The 17,571-nt window shown below is 35.1% G+C and overlaps 2 protein-coding genes across 2 annotated transcripts in view; both read left to right on the plus strand.

The window, feature by feature from the left end:
• The first annotated feature begins 156 nt into the window (after positions 1-156).
• LOC106143146 (cytoplasmic dynein 1 light intermediate chain 2) lies at positions 157-15,806 on the plus strand. The gene is made up of 9 exons (XM_060954824.1): positions 157-345; positions 611-801; positions 2,297-2,500; positions 4,165-4,379; positions 4,869-5,098; positions 6,844-6,955; positions 8,013-8,147; positions 8,654-8,882; positions 10,339-15,806. Exons 1-8 carry the CDS (start codon positions 272-274, stop codon positions 8,873-8,875), a joined length of 1,383 nt encoding a protein of 460 aa, XP_060810807.1. The 5' UTR covers positions 157-271; the 3' UTR covers positions 8,876-8,882; positions 10,339-15,806.
• A 579-nt stretch (positions 15,807-16,385) lies between these two features.
• Positions 16,386-17,571, plus strand: part of LOC106143113 (endonuclease/exonuclease/phosphatase family domain-containing protein 1) — a 30,544-nt gene continuing 29,358 nt past the window's right edge. Inside the window, exon 1 of the mRNA XM_013345107.2 lies at positions 16,386-16,971. Within this exon, the coding sequence (XP_013200561.1) occupies positions 16,662-16,971 (310 nt within the window). The 5' untranslated portion in view covers positions 16,386-16,661. The remainder of the gene's footprint in view (positions 16,972-17,571) is intronic.

A 17,571-nucleotide genomic window follows, 5' to 3' on the forward strand; every position in this document is an offset into this window, starting at 1 on the left:
TAAAATTGTGCCAATAAAAGTGTTATACATATATGCATTAAAGTTAAATTTGACAAAACTTAAATTTTTAAAAGGAAATAACAAGTGGCTATCGTTTTATTATTTTTATTGGTAGTTTTTAGGATGCCACATTTAAAATTTATTGGTAGCAATTTCATTGTACGCATTGAAACACAAGTATCATCGCAAGAGTGACGTATGAACAGCCGAAGAAACGAAAACGAAAGAAAAGCCTTTCTGTGCCGTTGTTATCTTCTAAAATTACTGAAGAATGGAGACAAACGGCCAGGCTAATGGGCTTAAATCTAAAAAGAAAGACAACAACGATGCAAAGGACAATTTGTGGTAACAATTCACTGTTAATTCTACGTCTAACATGCAGTCCCCATATAGGGGGATCCAATGTGTCACACCTACGTGATGTCAAGCTTCATACCTGAGAAATGTGTGACCTAGCTGCTACGTTTACCTTTGTATGTAAAACGGCTGTGAAATGGTTTCATATTTGGTGATAGTGAAACATTTTGTGAGAACAATGTGGCATCTGTGCTACTGTCAGATATATCGCGTTTCGATCTCGTCGGATACAATGAACCATTCTCTCTTGCAGGTCTGCAATATTAGAAGAGGTCCAAAATCAAGGGAACACAAAACTACCTTCAAACAAAAATGTGTTAGTTTTGGGTGACAATGAAACTGGCAAAACAACTCTGGTAGCTAAATTACAAGGTGTTGAGGATCCGAAAAAAGGATCAGCACTCGAATACGCGTACATAGATGTTAGAGATGAGTATCGGGATGGTAAGTAGACTTTCGGATTGCTTAGTTTCATTGAGGTTATGTAGACTAACAACAAAGTGAATGCCAATTAGATCTAGGTTAATGAGAAACAGTTTGTTGTCAATATTCGTCTACAAGAAATGCAATATTTTATCAATATTGAAACAAAAATTTATGCAGTTTTCTTATAAACTTTGTTCACTGAAATAAAAGTGTGTGTGTTCAGTCAATGGCAGATAAACTGGACCCTCTGTTCATGTAAATAAACTAAAACAATAAGTTCAGCTTCTCTGCAGCAAACTGTAGTTTATATTTACATCTTCATTGTATTATATGTAATCAAAACAAAATCACTTGTTTGCATTAGCAAACAAATGTGTATAAAACCTTGTGATTACAATTAGATTTTTTATTTTTATATATGTAGAATTAATTAGAATATTAATTCCACATAAATAAAAATAAAACATCAAAATTTAAGTTATTTTAACCTACAATTATATTACTTATCTAAATCTAAAAATATTAATGGTTGAAAAGCTAATCTTGTAATTTAGATATGTCTACAACTAACTTTGAGGCTTACTCAATCTGTGTAATTTGTTCCATAGGCACCTATAGGATAAATAAATATATATTTATTTTTTATTTATTTATAGTTATTCAGTATCATGACTTAACAAGGAAGTTTATTATGCATGAACATCCGATGTCAAATATAGGCTCTTTTAGTGAGAAATTCCTATGGGAATGGGCCAAATGAGAAACTTTTTATTCAACACTGTTCAAACTGCCAATGAAAGCTAGTGAGTTCAGTAAATTGCTACTTAACCAAAAACATTTCTAAACCATGACATTCCCGGCGATGTGCATTTGCGACTTAATTACCTAATTTGCATATTAAATTCATCTGGTTTCATTGTGATTCCAACTGCTCTCTATTGAATGCAGCTATCTCTAGAATGAGTTCATTCAAAAGGTCAAGTGTCACCTCATTTTTTAATTTGATAATATTTGTTTGTTTTTATATTTATTATCCCATGTTCAAAGAAAAAAATGTTATAGTATGGATTAAAAAGTTATCATATGTATTGCTAATAATTTCATAAGTATTTTATAGAGCCATTGAAACTGCATGAGTGTATTTAAACTTTATTAAACTATTTATCTAGAAGAGTTAAAAATATTTGCAGCAGTTTTACACCACTTTTTCCGCACTGACGCTTTGGAAGTGGCAGTAAACTAAGTAATAAGTAAATTATTTGAAGTCAACCAATGTTGTGAAACCATAAGACATGACAATTATTAAGTGATGTTGAAATGTCCCTTATTAATAAATATTTGTTATAAAGAGATCTTGGACGTTCACTATAATTGATCAAATTCCACCATAAATTTTAAATTGTTTATATTGTCATATGCAAAGAATAGAATAGAATAGATTTAATTTATAATACAAGTTTGAGCCATTATTTGTGTTCGCATCACATCAACATCACAAAAATTTTGTCATCAGATCAAACCCGGCTCAGCGTGTGGGTCCTGGACGGTGATCCAGGGCACACGAACCTGCTCAAGTTCGCTCTCAGCGAGGAGACGTTCCCCCATACCCTGGTCGTTCTCACAGTCGCCATGACGACCCCCTGGGGTATACTGGATCAGTTACAGAGCTGGGCGTCAGTGCTTGGCGACCACATAGACAAATTGGATCTCACACCAGGTAATTTTTTTTCGTCACGTGAAGCTTGTTAACAATATTGTAAGCAAAAATTCCATTCTTCTCGCCAAAGACTTCCAAACTGAGACAAAATCATAATGTATTTATTGTGCAACACAGGTTACAAAGGCTGTTAATATCGTGATCATTCGCGTGAGCTATCCTAATGGACGTATGTAGGTACATACAATAACTTACTAGAAATAAATATTAATGTGAAAAGTTACAAGCAATTAAAATAATATGTCATAGAAATAAAAATAAAATAAAAATTACAAAAATCTATTTTATTATTGAGCGCTATTGTCAATTAACAAATTAAATTCCTGCATCGCGCAGAATAATAACACAGTTTGTTTATTCTTTTTTAAAATATTTATTTCAAGGTTTGAGCCTGCCAATCAATAAACAATTTTTTTTTAATAATGACAAACATATAATAAATGAGGTCAATTATACACTGATGACTTTATTAAAAACATTTTAAACAATACTATTGCGCTTAAAAATAGGATCTTAACACCTGTTCAGTTAAAATTTGTGTATTTTATTTATTTATTTAATCTAATCCGACTTAATTCTAATTAATAAGTTAAGGTCCGCGTTTATTTTGCGACAGTGACTCACGCATTACGTCACACCGTCGTAACATCGCGGTCGGAATTGTGTCACAAAACAACAAGTACAAAACTTAATCTATGTACAAAGTGTGCTCAAACATACACAACAAAATCGATTACGGACTCGATATATTGGAATCAGAACAGATAAATTTGAAGTGACAAGACAAACCGCTTGAGAGTTGAGACACGCGTCTGTGAACTTTTTTTTAACACTAGCGTAATTTTCTTAAGAAATTTACTACTTAAATTATAAACGTAACCCATCAAAGAAATATGAAACAAATATATATATGTTTTCTTTGTAAATTAAGCATTCGGCTGATGTCACTATATATAATAGTTTGGAATAATTTAAAATTTGGTCCAGGTTTTTATGTAAACGCTGACGATATTCTCAAAATTTGATAAGTTCTTTCAAGTGTTAACTGAAGTTGAAGGCATCCTGTTTTATTCATAACACGATAGTTTAGTGCGACGTATATACAGACTGACTTCTGTATTTAACTGTTTTATGGTAGTGTTCGTTGTGAATATAAATATATTACGATATCGTTTGTCATTAATTTATGTCACTATTTCGTGAGACATTTTTTTATAGCTTTATTATTCATTTATATTATTATATTATTATTTTGCAATAGACGTTATTGAATGACACATTATCAGTTCTCTACATTTCAAACTACAAATTTCGTATACAAAGTCGAGAGATCGAGTAAATATACATATATAGGTATGTATATACTCACGTTTATATCCCTTGGAGGTAGACAGAGCCAACAGTCTTGATAAGACTGAAAGGCCACATTCAGCTGTTTGCCTTAATGATAGAATTGAGATTCAAATAGTGACAGGTTGCTAGCCCATCGCCTAAAAGCAGAATCCCAAGTTTAAAAGCTTATCCAATAGTCGCCTTTAACGACACCCACGGGAACGAGATGGAGTGGTCCTATTCTTTTTTTTTATTGGTGCCAGGAACCACACGCCACTTTCTAGTATGAATTAATGAGCTTTTATTAAGTGCCTACTTGTTCTCTCTTCCAGAACATAGACTACAAAGTAAAAAGCAACAGGTTCAGAAATGGCAGAGGTACACGGAGCCAGGGGACGAATTGGAGCCCACAGCGTCTTCTCCCATGAAGAGGTCTTCCAGAAATCTATCGGACGACCTCGAGAATGGGGATGATGACGATAGCCCCCTCCCCGAAGGCGTTCTCACCACTAACCTGGGTCTGGATATAGTGGTCGTGGCCACCAAGGTGAATTAACTGACTTATAAATTCCTTTCGTTAGTCTGATGTCCTTATCCATTCACTCGACATGTCCACACCATCTCAACATACCTTTTTTAATTTTGATCACCACATCCTGTTTAACACCATACATTTCTCTTATATCAATACTAGCTGCTCCCTGTGATTTTCGAGTTGAATCTACAATAATGTGAAATAAATCAATATACTAATCATATGAAAAATTAACTTAAATATGTGACCTTACCTTATAACTGCAACTCATGCCTTGAGTTCATTCAAGTGACGATAACTTTTTTTAGAGAACCGATTTTCAAGAAACAAAAAAAAAATTTTTGCTTTCTATTCTATTCATTTTAAGTGTCCCTCTATCCATTTCAGTCATAAATACTAAATGTACAGACAAAATAATTTTACTGTTTTATTATACATACATGCATAGATTATTAATTCAATCTTTTTTACACTAACTTTATTACTTTTATAATTTCGCAGACTGACTACATGAGCACGCTTGAAAAGGAGCACGATTACCGCGACGAGCACTTCGACTTCATGCAGCAGTGGATCCGACGGTTCTGTCTCCAATATGGCGCCGCGTTGTTCTACACCAGCGCCAAGGAGGACAAGAACTGCGATCTGCTATACAAGTACCTCACACATAGGATATACGGCCTGCCCTTCAGAACTCCAGCTCTGATTGTGGAGAAGGACGCTGTTTTAATGTGAGTTCCTTTCGACTGTTGCTAAATAAGCTTCCAATATGGCGTCGAATTGTTCTGTACCAGCGCCAAAGAGGATACAACTTTGTTGGGTGTGAGTTGCTGTTTTTTCCCAATAAGTACCTAATCTAGGAGCCATTTCTAGCAAATAATGAGCATTATAATCTACGGTTTGGCTACAATATGGCGCCGCGTTGTTCTACACCAGCGCCAAGGAGGACAAGAACTGCGATCTGCTATACAAGTACCTCACACATAGTATATACGGCCTGCCCTTCAGAACTCCAGCTCTTATTGTGGAGAAGGACGCTGTTTTAATGTGAGTTCCTTTCGACTGTTTCTAAATAACCTTCCAATATGGCGTCGATTTGGTCGGTACCAACGCCAAAGAGGAAACAACTGTGTTGGATGTGAGTTGCTATGATTTTTTTATTTTTTCCCAAAAAGTACCTTATCTAGGAGCCATTTCTAGCAAATAATGAGCATTATAATCTACGGTTTGGCTACAATATGGCGCCGCGTTGTTCTACACCAGCGCCAAGGAGGACAAGAACTGCGATCTGCTATACAAGTACCTCACACATAGGATATACGGCCTGCCCTTCAGAACTCCAGCTCTGATTGTGGAGAAGGACGCTGTTTTAATGTGAGTTCCTTTCGACTGTTTCTAAGTAACGTTCCAATATGGCGTCGATTTGGTCGGTACCAACGCCAAAGAGTAAACAACTATGTTGGATGTGAGTTGCTGTTTTTTTTATTTTTTCCCAATAAGTACCTTATCTAGGAGCCATTTCTAGCAAATAATGAGCATTATAATCTACGGTTTGGCTACAATATGGCGCCGCGTTGTTCTACACCAGCGCCAAGGAGGACAAGAACTGCGATCTGCTATACAAGTACCTCACACATAGGATATACGGCCTGCCCTTCAGAACTCCAGCTCTTATTGTGGAGAAGGACGCTGTTTTAATGTGAGTTCCTTTCGACTGTTTCTAAGTAACGTTCCAATATGGCGTCGATTTGGTCGGTACCAACGCCAAAGAGGAAAACACTGTGTTGGATGTGAGTTGCTGTTTTTTTATTTTTTCCCAATAAGTACCTTATCTAGGAGCCATTTCTAGCAAATAATGAGCATTATAATCTACGGTTTGGCTACAATATGGCGCCGCGTTGTTCTACACCAGCGCCAAGGAGGACAAGAACTGCGATCTGCTATACAAGTACCTCACACATAGGATATACGGCCTGCCCTTCAGAACTCCAGCTCTTATTGTGGAGAAGGATGCTGTTTTAATGTGAGTTTCTTTCGACTGTTTCTAAGTAACGTTCCAATATGGCGTCGATTTGGTCGGTACCAACGCCAAAGAGGAAACAACTGTGTTGGATGTGAGTAGCTGTGTTTTTTATTCTTTCCCAATAGTACCTATGTTTCTAATTGACCCACTCTCTGACCGAATCTCTGGGCGAGGATTTTAAGAATCCAATTTTAAAAATTAATCTATTTTCAAAATCGTATATGTACAAGGTATCACTTATTGACGTCAACATAATTTTTGTCTAATTATATCTACTACCGCTTTCATAACGCATATATGAACCAACGGCGGAACAAACTACACTGCAGTATTTACACCTGACGTCAATTTACAAATATAGAGATCTTTTAAAATCTGAATCGTGAACGATTTCATTAGTCTCTAGCATTTCAAGCGAATTACCTCATAATATGTTTTCTTTTTTGTCTCCAGTCCCGCCGGTTGGGATAGCATGAAGAAAATTAGCATATTATATGAGAACATGCAGTCGTGCAAGCCGGACGATTACTACAGAGACGTTATAGTGCAGCCCGCTGTACGGAAAGTATGTATATGTTTTTTTCTCATTAACTTTAACAGAGTTTTTTTTGTTTACCATTGTAATTTGAAAAAGTCACTATTATGTATATACATACATAAAGTCACGTCTATATCCCTTGCAGGGTAGACAGAGCTAACAGTCTAGATAAGACTGATACACATTCAGCTATTTGGCATAATGATAGGATTGAGATTCAAATAGTGACAGGTTGCTAGCTCATGGCCTAAAATAAGAATACTTAGTATAAAAGCCTTTCTCGACTTTTATGACATCCATGGGAAAGAAATTGAGTGGTCCTATGCTTTTTTGTATTGGTGCTGTGAACCACATGGCACAAAATACATTACTATAAAGATTAAATCAATTGAGATAAATAAATTGTTCTCATATATATAAATATTATAAGTATACACAGCATTTACAACTAATTTGTATATTTTTAAATACCTACCTACATACATATATACAGGGTGACATTTAAAACGACTGCATCCTTTTAAACATAGACTATACCCATGCTTCTGAGCCATTTGAGCCTATTTTTATTTAAATTCAACGTCATCATTTTCACATTTGAAAAACCCTCAATAACTACGTCACACGCTTTATTAAAGACCAATACTACAAAAAGAAATTTAAACTAAACATGTAAATAAAAGTCTGAAAAATTTTTCTGGTATCAAGAATCTAAAGTAAAGTACAGAGTTGTCGAAATCGCTCAGCTGAATGAATTGTGTCGTTGACCTCTGAATGATATTGGATGATGAATGATATTGGATACTTTTATTTTTTTTCGTACTTTCTGAAATATGAACTGATATTTTTCTATTAACGTTTTTAAATATCCTTTAGATGAGTACACTTAACAGTTAAATTTATGCAGTTGAATTAAAAGTCACCCTGTATAAGTGTTTTATAAGTTTTGAAGACTTAGCTCTGTCTGTCCCGCAACATACACACATGGTCACGTCTATATAAATAAACTACTTAGGATCATCGTGTGTGCTTGAAAATATGTTTTTTTTTCTTACAAATGAATGATTCGATCGATTGATTCCAGAGCGGCGCCAGCCGCGAGCTGGAGGTGCAGGCGGAGGACGAGCAGGCGTTCCTGCAGCGCCAGCTGGCCGCGCTGCAGGCGGGCGGCGGCGCGCGCGCAGACAGCCCGCTGCGCGCGCCCAGGCCCGCCGCGCAGGTACTTGTTTCTAGGACATGGGACATTTGACATTATATTTGTATTGAAATCATTTATTTTATAGGTTTTTTTTACTATTAACTGTTATGTAAATTTTCATATTGACATTGGTCGACGATTAAGATTAAAGAGATCTATCTTAATTAAAAAATAGAATTGAGATTCAAATAGTGACAGGTTGCTAGCCCATCGCCTGAAAGCAAAATCCCAAGTTCATTAGCGTATCCCTTAGTCGCTTTTACGACTTCCATGTAATCGAGATGGAGTGATCCTATTCTTTTTTTTTTTAATACATACATATGGTCACGTCTATATCCCTTGCGGGGTAGACAAAGCCAACAGTCTTGAAAAGACTGAATGGCCACGTTCAGCAATTTGGCTTAATGATAGAATTGAGATTCAAATAGTGACAGGTTTTTTTTTTAATCGTTGCCGGTAACCACACGGCATACCTAAATAAGGTATGAGACACGAATAAAGTATGATACTCGTATCGTCGTCACCAGCTGGACGGCGCCAAGATCGGCATAGGGCCGGGCACGCCGGGCAACGAGGGCGTGCTGGCCAACTTCTTCAACTCGCTGCTGTACAAGAAGAGCGGGCCCGGCGCGCGCGCGCCCGACGCGGGGCCCGCGCGCAGCGACGCCGCCGCCGAGCTCGACCGCCTCACCCGCGCCAAGGCGAGGCCTGCGCCCGCGCTGGATTTGAACTCATCGTCCGAGTGCTAGCTGTCAGGTATTGGGGGGTCTTAGTGGCTAGTGTCTTAATTGTTGGAAAATATATTTACATTGATAATTAAATTTTCATAGGTAAATACGATGAAATAGACGTAATTGTGGTTAACAACTAATACTGATTTAATATTAAGATGTTGACTTAATGTAAATCTATACTTGACCTCAACTCCTCGTCCGAGTGCTAGCTGTCAGGTATTGGAGGGACTAAGTGATGTAGTGGCTAGTGTCTTAATTGGCTAAATGTAAATATAACTTTCACCAAGGACAAGGCTAGGCCGGCGCCAGCGCTGGATCTGAACTCCTCGTCCGAGTGCTAGCTCACAGGTATTGGAGTGGCTAGTGTCTTGATTGACTTAATGTAAATCTATTTTTAGTGAGATATATTACTTGACTAACTCACCAAGGACAAGGCTAGGCCGCGCAGGCGCTGGACCACAACTCGTCCGAGTGCTAGCTGTCAGGTATTGGAGTGGCTGGTGTCTTGACTAAATATAAATCTATTTTTAGCGAGATATATTACTTGACTAACTGACCAAGGACAAGGTTAGGCCTTCGCAAACGCTGGATCTCAACTCCTCGTCCGAGTGCCAGCTCACAGGTATTGAAGTGGCTAGTGTCTTAATTGGCTGAAAGTAAATCTATTTTGAGTGAGATATATTACCTACTTGACTAACTCACCAAGGACAAGGCTAGGCCTGCGCCCGCGCTGGATCTGAACTCCTCGTCCGAGTGCTAGCTGTCAGGTATTGGAGTGGCTAGTGTCTTGATTGACTTAATGTAAATCTATTTTTAGTGAGATATATTACTTGACTAACTCACCAAGGACAAGGCTAGGCCTACGCAGGCGCTGCATCTCAACTCCTCGTCCGAGTGCTAGGTTTTAGGTATTGGAGTGTCTTAGTGATATAGTGGCTAGTGTCTTAATTGACTAAATGTAAATATAATTTTCACCAAGGACAAGGCTAGGCCTGCGCCCGCGCTGAATTTGAACTCCTCGTCCGAGTGCTAGCTCACAGGTATTGGAGTGGCTAGTGTCTTGATTAAATGTAAATCTATTTTTAGCGAGATATATTACTTGACTAACTCACCAAGGATAAGGCTAGGCCTTCGCAAACGTTGGATCTTAATTCCTCGTCCGAGTGCTAGCTTACAGGTATTGCAATGTCTAATGTCTTGACTCAATGTTAACCTATTTCTAGTGAGATATATTACTCGACTAACTCACCAAGGACAAGGCCAGGCCTTCGCAGACGCAGTATTAGGATTGAGGTCTGGGATCTGCAAAGACCTGACTTTAGCTCTGGTGAAGTGGTCTAGCTAAATACCTTGTTAAAATGGATATTTTTATACTAGTTTATTTATGCCCGTTTCCCTTTTTTATACTTAAACAAAAATATATGAAAATTAATAGTTTTTATAACACAAGGCTACAATGTTATCTTTTCTCTTTGCAGGTAAACGAGTACTGCAGAGTCAAAGCGATGTAGCGTAAAGCCGGCTTGTACTTTAGCGGCGGTAAGCTTGGCGGCTGCCGCGCCCGACCACGGTCACGAGTTCGATTCCGAGGGAACCTTAAAACTGTTACACGACTATTATAACACTTGCTAAATAATATTTCAATTTGCAGTCGTAGAAAATCTGTAAAAGAGAAATTACTCAATAGTTGGCCAATATTGGTTTGAATTTAATGTCGTAATGAATTAATGAAAAGAAAATCGCATATTGCATACTAGTTACTCGTAACTCTGTCCACGTAAAACAAATCCTCTGCTGTTGACTCTAATCGAATCAGTTTTGTCCCATATCCTAAGAAATTTCTTAGTTTCTGCCTTTTATTATCTACGTTCATAAAGTATCGGGGTTTTAAATAAAATATAAGTATATCGAATTGAGAACCTCCTTTTTTGAAGTCCTAGATTCTTTTGTCAATCAATTCTCTAAATCTATATAGAAATAGGTAAGTGTACAATTAACTTATATAGTTTAAAATTGATTTTCAAGGCAATAGTGATTAGTCATATTTGAGATTATCTGTGCCTCCCTTAGTTGCCATCGACCCGACCATCCATAATAAATGAATTTATTCTGACTCGTGACTGAAAAGCGTCAAATATAACAAGGAAACGCGTGCGCAGCGAAAATGAATAAAGCTTAAAAAAAAGTTGTTAAATGTTTTCTTTTGCTACTGGACAGGGTGTGAATCATTTTTTGGCGGTGTTTTTGACTCAAAAATAAATAATTTGAAACTCTTTCTGCTGAACTGATGTCCCTTTCCACTCTTGTGGTCGTAGGCTTTCTCATACACTTGATTGCTATTGGTGCTCCTAATATCAACCTTTTACGAGGTCCACGAACTTTGATAAAGCATATGTCTTATCTCATATCTCTCTCAATCTCTACAGTTAACCTGAGTTTGATGTATAGAAAGCGGAACATTAAACATTTGTCTTTACATCGACGTCCGTGAATAGAACCATAAGCGAGTTATTCACGAACGTTGACAAGGCGTATGACTTTCGTTTCTTCTCTAACTCTGAGATTAACCATAATATGGAAAGAGAGAGAAACAAATACATATCCCTTGGCAACATTCGTGTATAGCTGGTATTTATGGTGGCGCCCAAAATCGCTATATTGCGCTTTTTTAATAGTTTTCAACAATATTAACACCCAAAATATGCCTAAGTCTCTAAGAAAGGAACAATTCCGCCAAGGTACCTACGCTGCTATGTATAAAATAAATCGAACGCGACTTATTACCCATTCAGTAAATGTAATTTTATTTGTAACGTCTCTGATATTAAAATAAGTATTTATTTATTTAGTGTTGCCCGTCGCAACTGTGATTAATCGGCGGTCCAACAACGGAAAATATATTTACATTGATAATTAAATTTTCATAGGTAAATACGATGAAATAGACGTAATTGTGGTTAACAACTAATACTGATTTAATATTGAGATGTTTGAATTTTTCCGTTGTCGGACTGCGACCAATACATTTCTTAGTTATTTTGGAAGTTAGTGTCTGAGATTAGAGAAGTACAGTGAGAGTGTTTTCATTTTAACCGATCAGTTATTGGATTTATCGGAGCCGATAATTTATTATCCAACTTGATAATCTGATGAAAAATTTGAAAACGGAATGTCACATTTAATAATTCGAATTTAGTCGTAAATTTGAATTTTTGAATACAGCTGTCGAGTAAATGATTGAAATTATCGGATATTTCGCACTATATCAGATCGGATAATGTGAAAGTGTTCTAACATGTGATCTTCTGTGAAGACTGGCAGTGCAATGATTGGTGGAAAATGTATAAGCACAATGAAGTCACTATTTGTACAAACCATTCATGTATGGGTATTATATAATATGTATGTGATATCGAGAACTCGGCTGGGGCAAATTTGAGACGCCTGTTGTTCGTTTAGTTCTGCCTTGCAATTTTTATAGACGCTATTTCGCGGCACGCAATTTTATAGGAGGTGGACTCTGATTTGCCTCATGTAAAAATTTCATAGCATAAAATGGCTAATGTCGAAGGGGCTTATAAAATTATACGAAATATAAAAATTATTTGATATGTACTACAAATAATTATAAAGGTCGGATTTGTAAATGGTCTGAGTTAAGAGCCCATAAATATATATTTTGTATTTATTATAATGTAAATTATGATATCCCTAGCTTCGATGTATAATAATGGTGACCTTTATTGTGTGATTGATTTTATTTGAATATATACTGACTCTTTTTGGAAGTTATTTTCACTTCTCCAGCCTGTTTTCTACGGAAAATTATTTTTATTGTGAGTGTAACATATTTTGTAGAGATTTGATTTTTGTTCACTTGTGGTGCAATACAGAACATTCCAAACGTGGTTTGGTGCTTATTATTATAGTAAAAATTTTAATAGTATTCTGGAGTTTCATTTATATAAAGGTCGTCTGTCATTTGCATGACATCACTGACGCGCAACAAAAAGTGGCTATTGTATGTTATCTTATTATGATATGAAGTTAAAATCAATATTATCTGCAAAGCGCAGTGGTTCGTAAGTGGCAGACGATCTCAACAGTACTTGCCCAAACGCTCTCTGTTTTTCCAAATTTCCAACAAAGTAAAGGTCACTATTATACAAGTACAAAATAGAAGGCTTCCAAAATATCTGTTAATTTTCACAGACCATTTCATATCGTAGGGTACTTAAATTGGTTTGATATTTCAATCTCAGCGACGCAGATTTCCGCACATGCATAATGATCGATGAATATTATAGCGAGTTGTATAACTTATTAACTATTTAGTAACTAGTTTAGGAGTAAAATATTTTTAATCTATTAATTCCATTTTGACAAACTTATTGGAAATGAGAGAGGCAGCTACTTTAATATGCTCCTTATTGTTAAGATACCCTGAGTCAAATTTTAAATAGAAAACTTTACATCTCGCAACCCTTTTGTTACGCGAGAGCAGAGCTATCCTCCCATGATTCGACTCTGATAACCGGGTTAGAGCCATGGGTAGCGGTACTATCCCATAGTGTGGTAACTCTATTGTCAGTAACTTTCTTTTATAGTCAGTTAAATATAAAGGGTGATAAAGAATAAGTTTATGGATTTGAATTATTTCTCACTTTTTATTCCAGGTTCTCACTAGACTTGTGAGTGTTTTAAAGTTATTTTTCTTAGTTTCTATTTGTTTAGTGAAACCATGTTCAACGAATGAAGATTAATTCGACTTTCATATGCCATAGACATCCGAAAGTATTCACAAGTAATATTAAAAAAATATATTTACCGTCAAGAGATATAAAACTTATTTATTTAAAATATAATCCATGTTATTCTTCATTGTCATTAAGAACATTATGAAATGGAATGGTAGAAAATATCTAAATAAGCAAGTTCTAAATAAGTTTGTCAAAGTAGTTTCATGTATAATAATTACTCATTTGTATAGATATGGATATGTTTTGGCATGTTTTGATATGAAATATTTGTACAAGGTGACGGTCGGTAGTCTATTTTTGTAATGGGGAAACAATGTTAAGTGGCTAAAGTGCATAATTATTGTACTAAGTATTTATACTATTGTACTAAGTATTGTTCGAGTGGCAAAGAGACACATAAAAGTATTATATTATCAATTTTTTTAAAGTGGAATACATATTTTTGCGTGGTGCGTGTATAAAAAAGCCAAGGTAAGGAAAAATAGCATGCTCTAATGTATAGTAAAATAATAATTATTGCATACCTATACATACATATTTCTCTCACGAAATGATGAATTATGCCGTACTACACTGGTTTTTGAAAGTTAGCACAAACGTTTGTGTTTATGTGGACTGGACGTATTAATACTATAATAATAATATCCATTAAATATATTGATCGATAATTTTTAAAGGTACCTACGGATAATGTTCGAATATAAATAATTGTATCTCTTTATTATCTCTTAAATCGCATTGGTAATTACATTAATCTTGCTCATTTATTTACTTTAAAGTATGCTAGTCAAAGTAGCAGTTTGATCTTTATTTTTAATTACACCTATTCTGTGATAAATCTTTTTTTTTTACATAGAACAAAGAAATGTGTATTTTATGTATTAGCCACATAACATCCTCAGATAGAATAGGTACCATTTATACTTTGAAACCTTTGAACTAATGATACTTAATTTATTTTCAGTTATAACGAAAATTCAAAAGACTAGATGTATAGCGTGATGTGTCTTTTTTGTTTTTGTTTTGTTGATATTTTTTCAAATAGGTATACTCTTCAGAAGTTACTAAAAATATAATAAAAAATACCCAAATCCAAATGTTTATTTAAATTGCAGGAAAAATATATTATCCTCACAGTTAAGTCGGCAATTTGGTTATACTCTATCGTTACTAAGGCATAGTGATTTATCAATAAATTAGCAATCTATAGTTTTGTGACGCTTTGAAATAAGTTAGGTTTAATACTTAAAAAAGAAACGTATTGAATGTTCATATTGTGGACTTGGCGCTGTTGTTATCGGCAACGATAATATTTTTTATCAAAAGAGATAAAATTTCTGAAAAATATCGTCGTTGCGTTGTGTGTAAAATAGTTCAACGAGTTTGTTGTTTAAAATTTTAATATAAATAATATAATACCCATAGGCATTATTTAAGACTAAACTGATCAAAATACCTGATGATTTTATTTATAACATTGAATTATTTAAAAGCATACATTGGTCGTCCATAACGCATTGATGACAATGTTTCTCCATGAAAATAATAAGTATTAACTTTATTACGGTACCTACCTACTTATCATTACCTAATTATATTGCCTCACGCGTTTCTAGGGTATCTTACTTTAATATGCTACTAAATATACCCTAGAGGAAAACTACCCGAGAGGTATTTTTCAATTTCTTAATGTGGTTAAAGGTCAGACATTGGCAGGCAATAACATACATGGGTAATGTCCCTGTCATACGCGTGTACACTATCCCAAAGTTTTATTTAAAATTTTTAGATACAAAATTAATCTTAATGACAATGTAAAATTGAGAGGGAAAATAGACGATAGAATTATTGGACACATACTATTTGAAATGGTCTCAAGAGCGAAATATTCTAAAAATATGTGTTATTTAACAGTTGGGTTTTTAAAACAACTGTGGGTGAAGCCTTTTTTGCTCCAAACCAGTCGAAATGCGATTTTAACTGCCAGACTCGTTGAAAGTTCAATTAAAATGCGTTCGTGCACAATGCCCCTTAAATAGAAACCCCACACACTCGCCTCTGTAAATAATCTTTACAAAGGAATAGCAGTGATTTCATAAAATTTAATACTGTAGCCTGCAATCGTGTTATTATGATTTTTTGGCAAAATTGTACAGAAATTTAAATAAAATTATCAACAAAACTGTTCTGATGAGTTTAATTTATTATTTTTATCCTTTACAGATTTCAGAACATTCTAAGAAATAATTACAACGTAATGGTTCTCTTTTAAAGCGCTGCAGTCATGCAATACTCTCTAAATGTTTGCATCAAGTGGGTAAGCCCTATAATGTGACTTCTGAAAGTTTTGAATGACTGTGTCAAATATCATCAATCAAGCAATCGACGAAGCAGTAGATTTTGAGTTAAGAACCTACAAACAAAAATACAGCTCTTTTCTATTTGTATGTAAATAATGGTATAATTATATAGTGTATTTATTATTTAAAAATTTTCTACTAGAATTCGATAAATTATTAATTGTTTATTTAAACATTTAATTGGATAATTTTCTGTAAAACAATTACTTTGACCATAGAATGTTATACATTACAAAGTAAGTAAATTATGGCTTTTGGCAAGATGATTTTTCGATCTGTAAGTTTTTGTACTTATTATAAAAACGCATCGGTTTTTTCGTCAATAACGATTATTGATTTATTAGTTATCATCGTTCGTGGTTACTTACGCTACCACACTATAAATGTCAATTTGTTCTCAATATGTCAAATGGTTGTCAGGTAGTTAGTCTGTCATTTTTTATCAATATTTCGCTTTTTCTTTATTTTATTATAGTTACATAGCAGAGGTACAGAGAAGTTGTGATGTGGTAAATCTAATCGGTTTCGCATTATGGAGTGAATAATTAGTTTCATGATTACATTGTATCGTCACGTGATGACTGCAGCTGCGAGCATTTTATCCCGATCGAAGTGTAGTGTAGACGTGTTGTGTGATGATTTAGTTTTCATTCCCAGTGTTAGTGTTATGATCGTTTAATTATGGGGCAGATTCCTAGTTCGAGTTCAAGTGGAAAGAGAATGAGTAGAGTAGACAGACAGACTTCGTTACGAGTTTTATTGCGGCGAAGCATGAAGAGGAAAGTGAAGTTAAGTCATACGTTTAGTTTGCCGCCTTCTAATGACTCTGGCTGTTCTGCGGAATACCCGGAGCTGATGAACGTCAACACTGCGACAGAGGAGCAGCTGATGACCCTGCCGGCTGTGAACAGGCAGCTCGCGCGGGAAATAGTTCGGCACAGGCAAATGATAGGAGGTTTCAAACGTGTCGACGACCTTGCGCTCGTCTCAGGTAAATACAAAACTCCTTTGTCGTTATTACAAGTCAGGTGCCTGGTTAAATACTGTATTAACAAACAATAGATTTTCTTAGATGTGATCTAGCTCTAAACAAAAGAAACTACCTAATATAAATCTTCAATATTTGAATAATATGCCTTCCACAAACAACTAAGTTTTGCATTTCAACACAGGTCAGCTGCTGAAGAATTCCATTTTGAATTGAGTTTTTTTATTAATAAAATTATGTATTGTAGAGTATTCTTTAATCTTAATGAATGTGGAATCTCTTTATTTATTGTTCGGGAAAACATTTGATTAATTTAATATACTTATGTATTGATTACTTGTTGCAAGTTTAATTCTGACTATACATAAATATGGATGATACATACATTCATCATACATGATGCTGTTTATGTTTGTTTATTTATTAATAAGTTTATACATTTATATATTAAGTGGATAGGTATATGTCTATTATCTGTATTTCTGTTAGTATATTATTATTTTGTTGCTAATAACTGTGACTTGCTGCTTTTTACTGAATTATCTATTTCCTTTATTGTTTGCCGGTTGACTGGAAGAGATCCCTTCATGGGAAAGTCCACCA

This window comes from Amyelois transitella, chromosome 2, assembly GCF_032362555.1.
Source record: "Amyelois transitella isolate CPQ chromosome 2, ilAmyTran1.1, whole genome shotgun sequence".
In the NCBI taxonomy this organism is placed as follows: domain Eukaryota; kingdom Metazoa; phylum Arthropoda; class Insecta; order Lepidoptera; family Pyralidae; genus Amyelois; species Amyelois transitella.

Bases quoted from the DNA above. Each gene is read 5' to 3' on its own strand.
- LOC106143146 (XM_060954824.1), top strand. From the start codon at position 272: ATGGAGACAAACGGCCAGGCTAATGGGCTTAAATCTAAAAAGAAAGAC. The intron at 802-2,296 runs GTAAGTAGACTT...TTTTGTCATCAG, and splicing joins TAGAGATGAGTATCGGGATG to ATCAAACCCGGCTCAGCGTG. The intron at 4,380-4,868 runs GTGAATTAACTG...ATAATTTCGCAG, and splicing joins TAGTGGTCGTGGCCACCAAG to ACTGACTACATGAGCACGCT.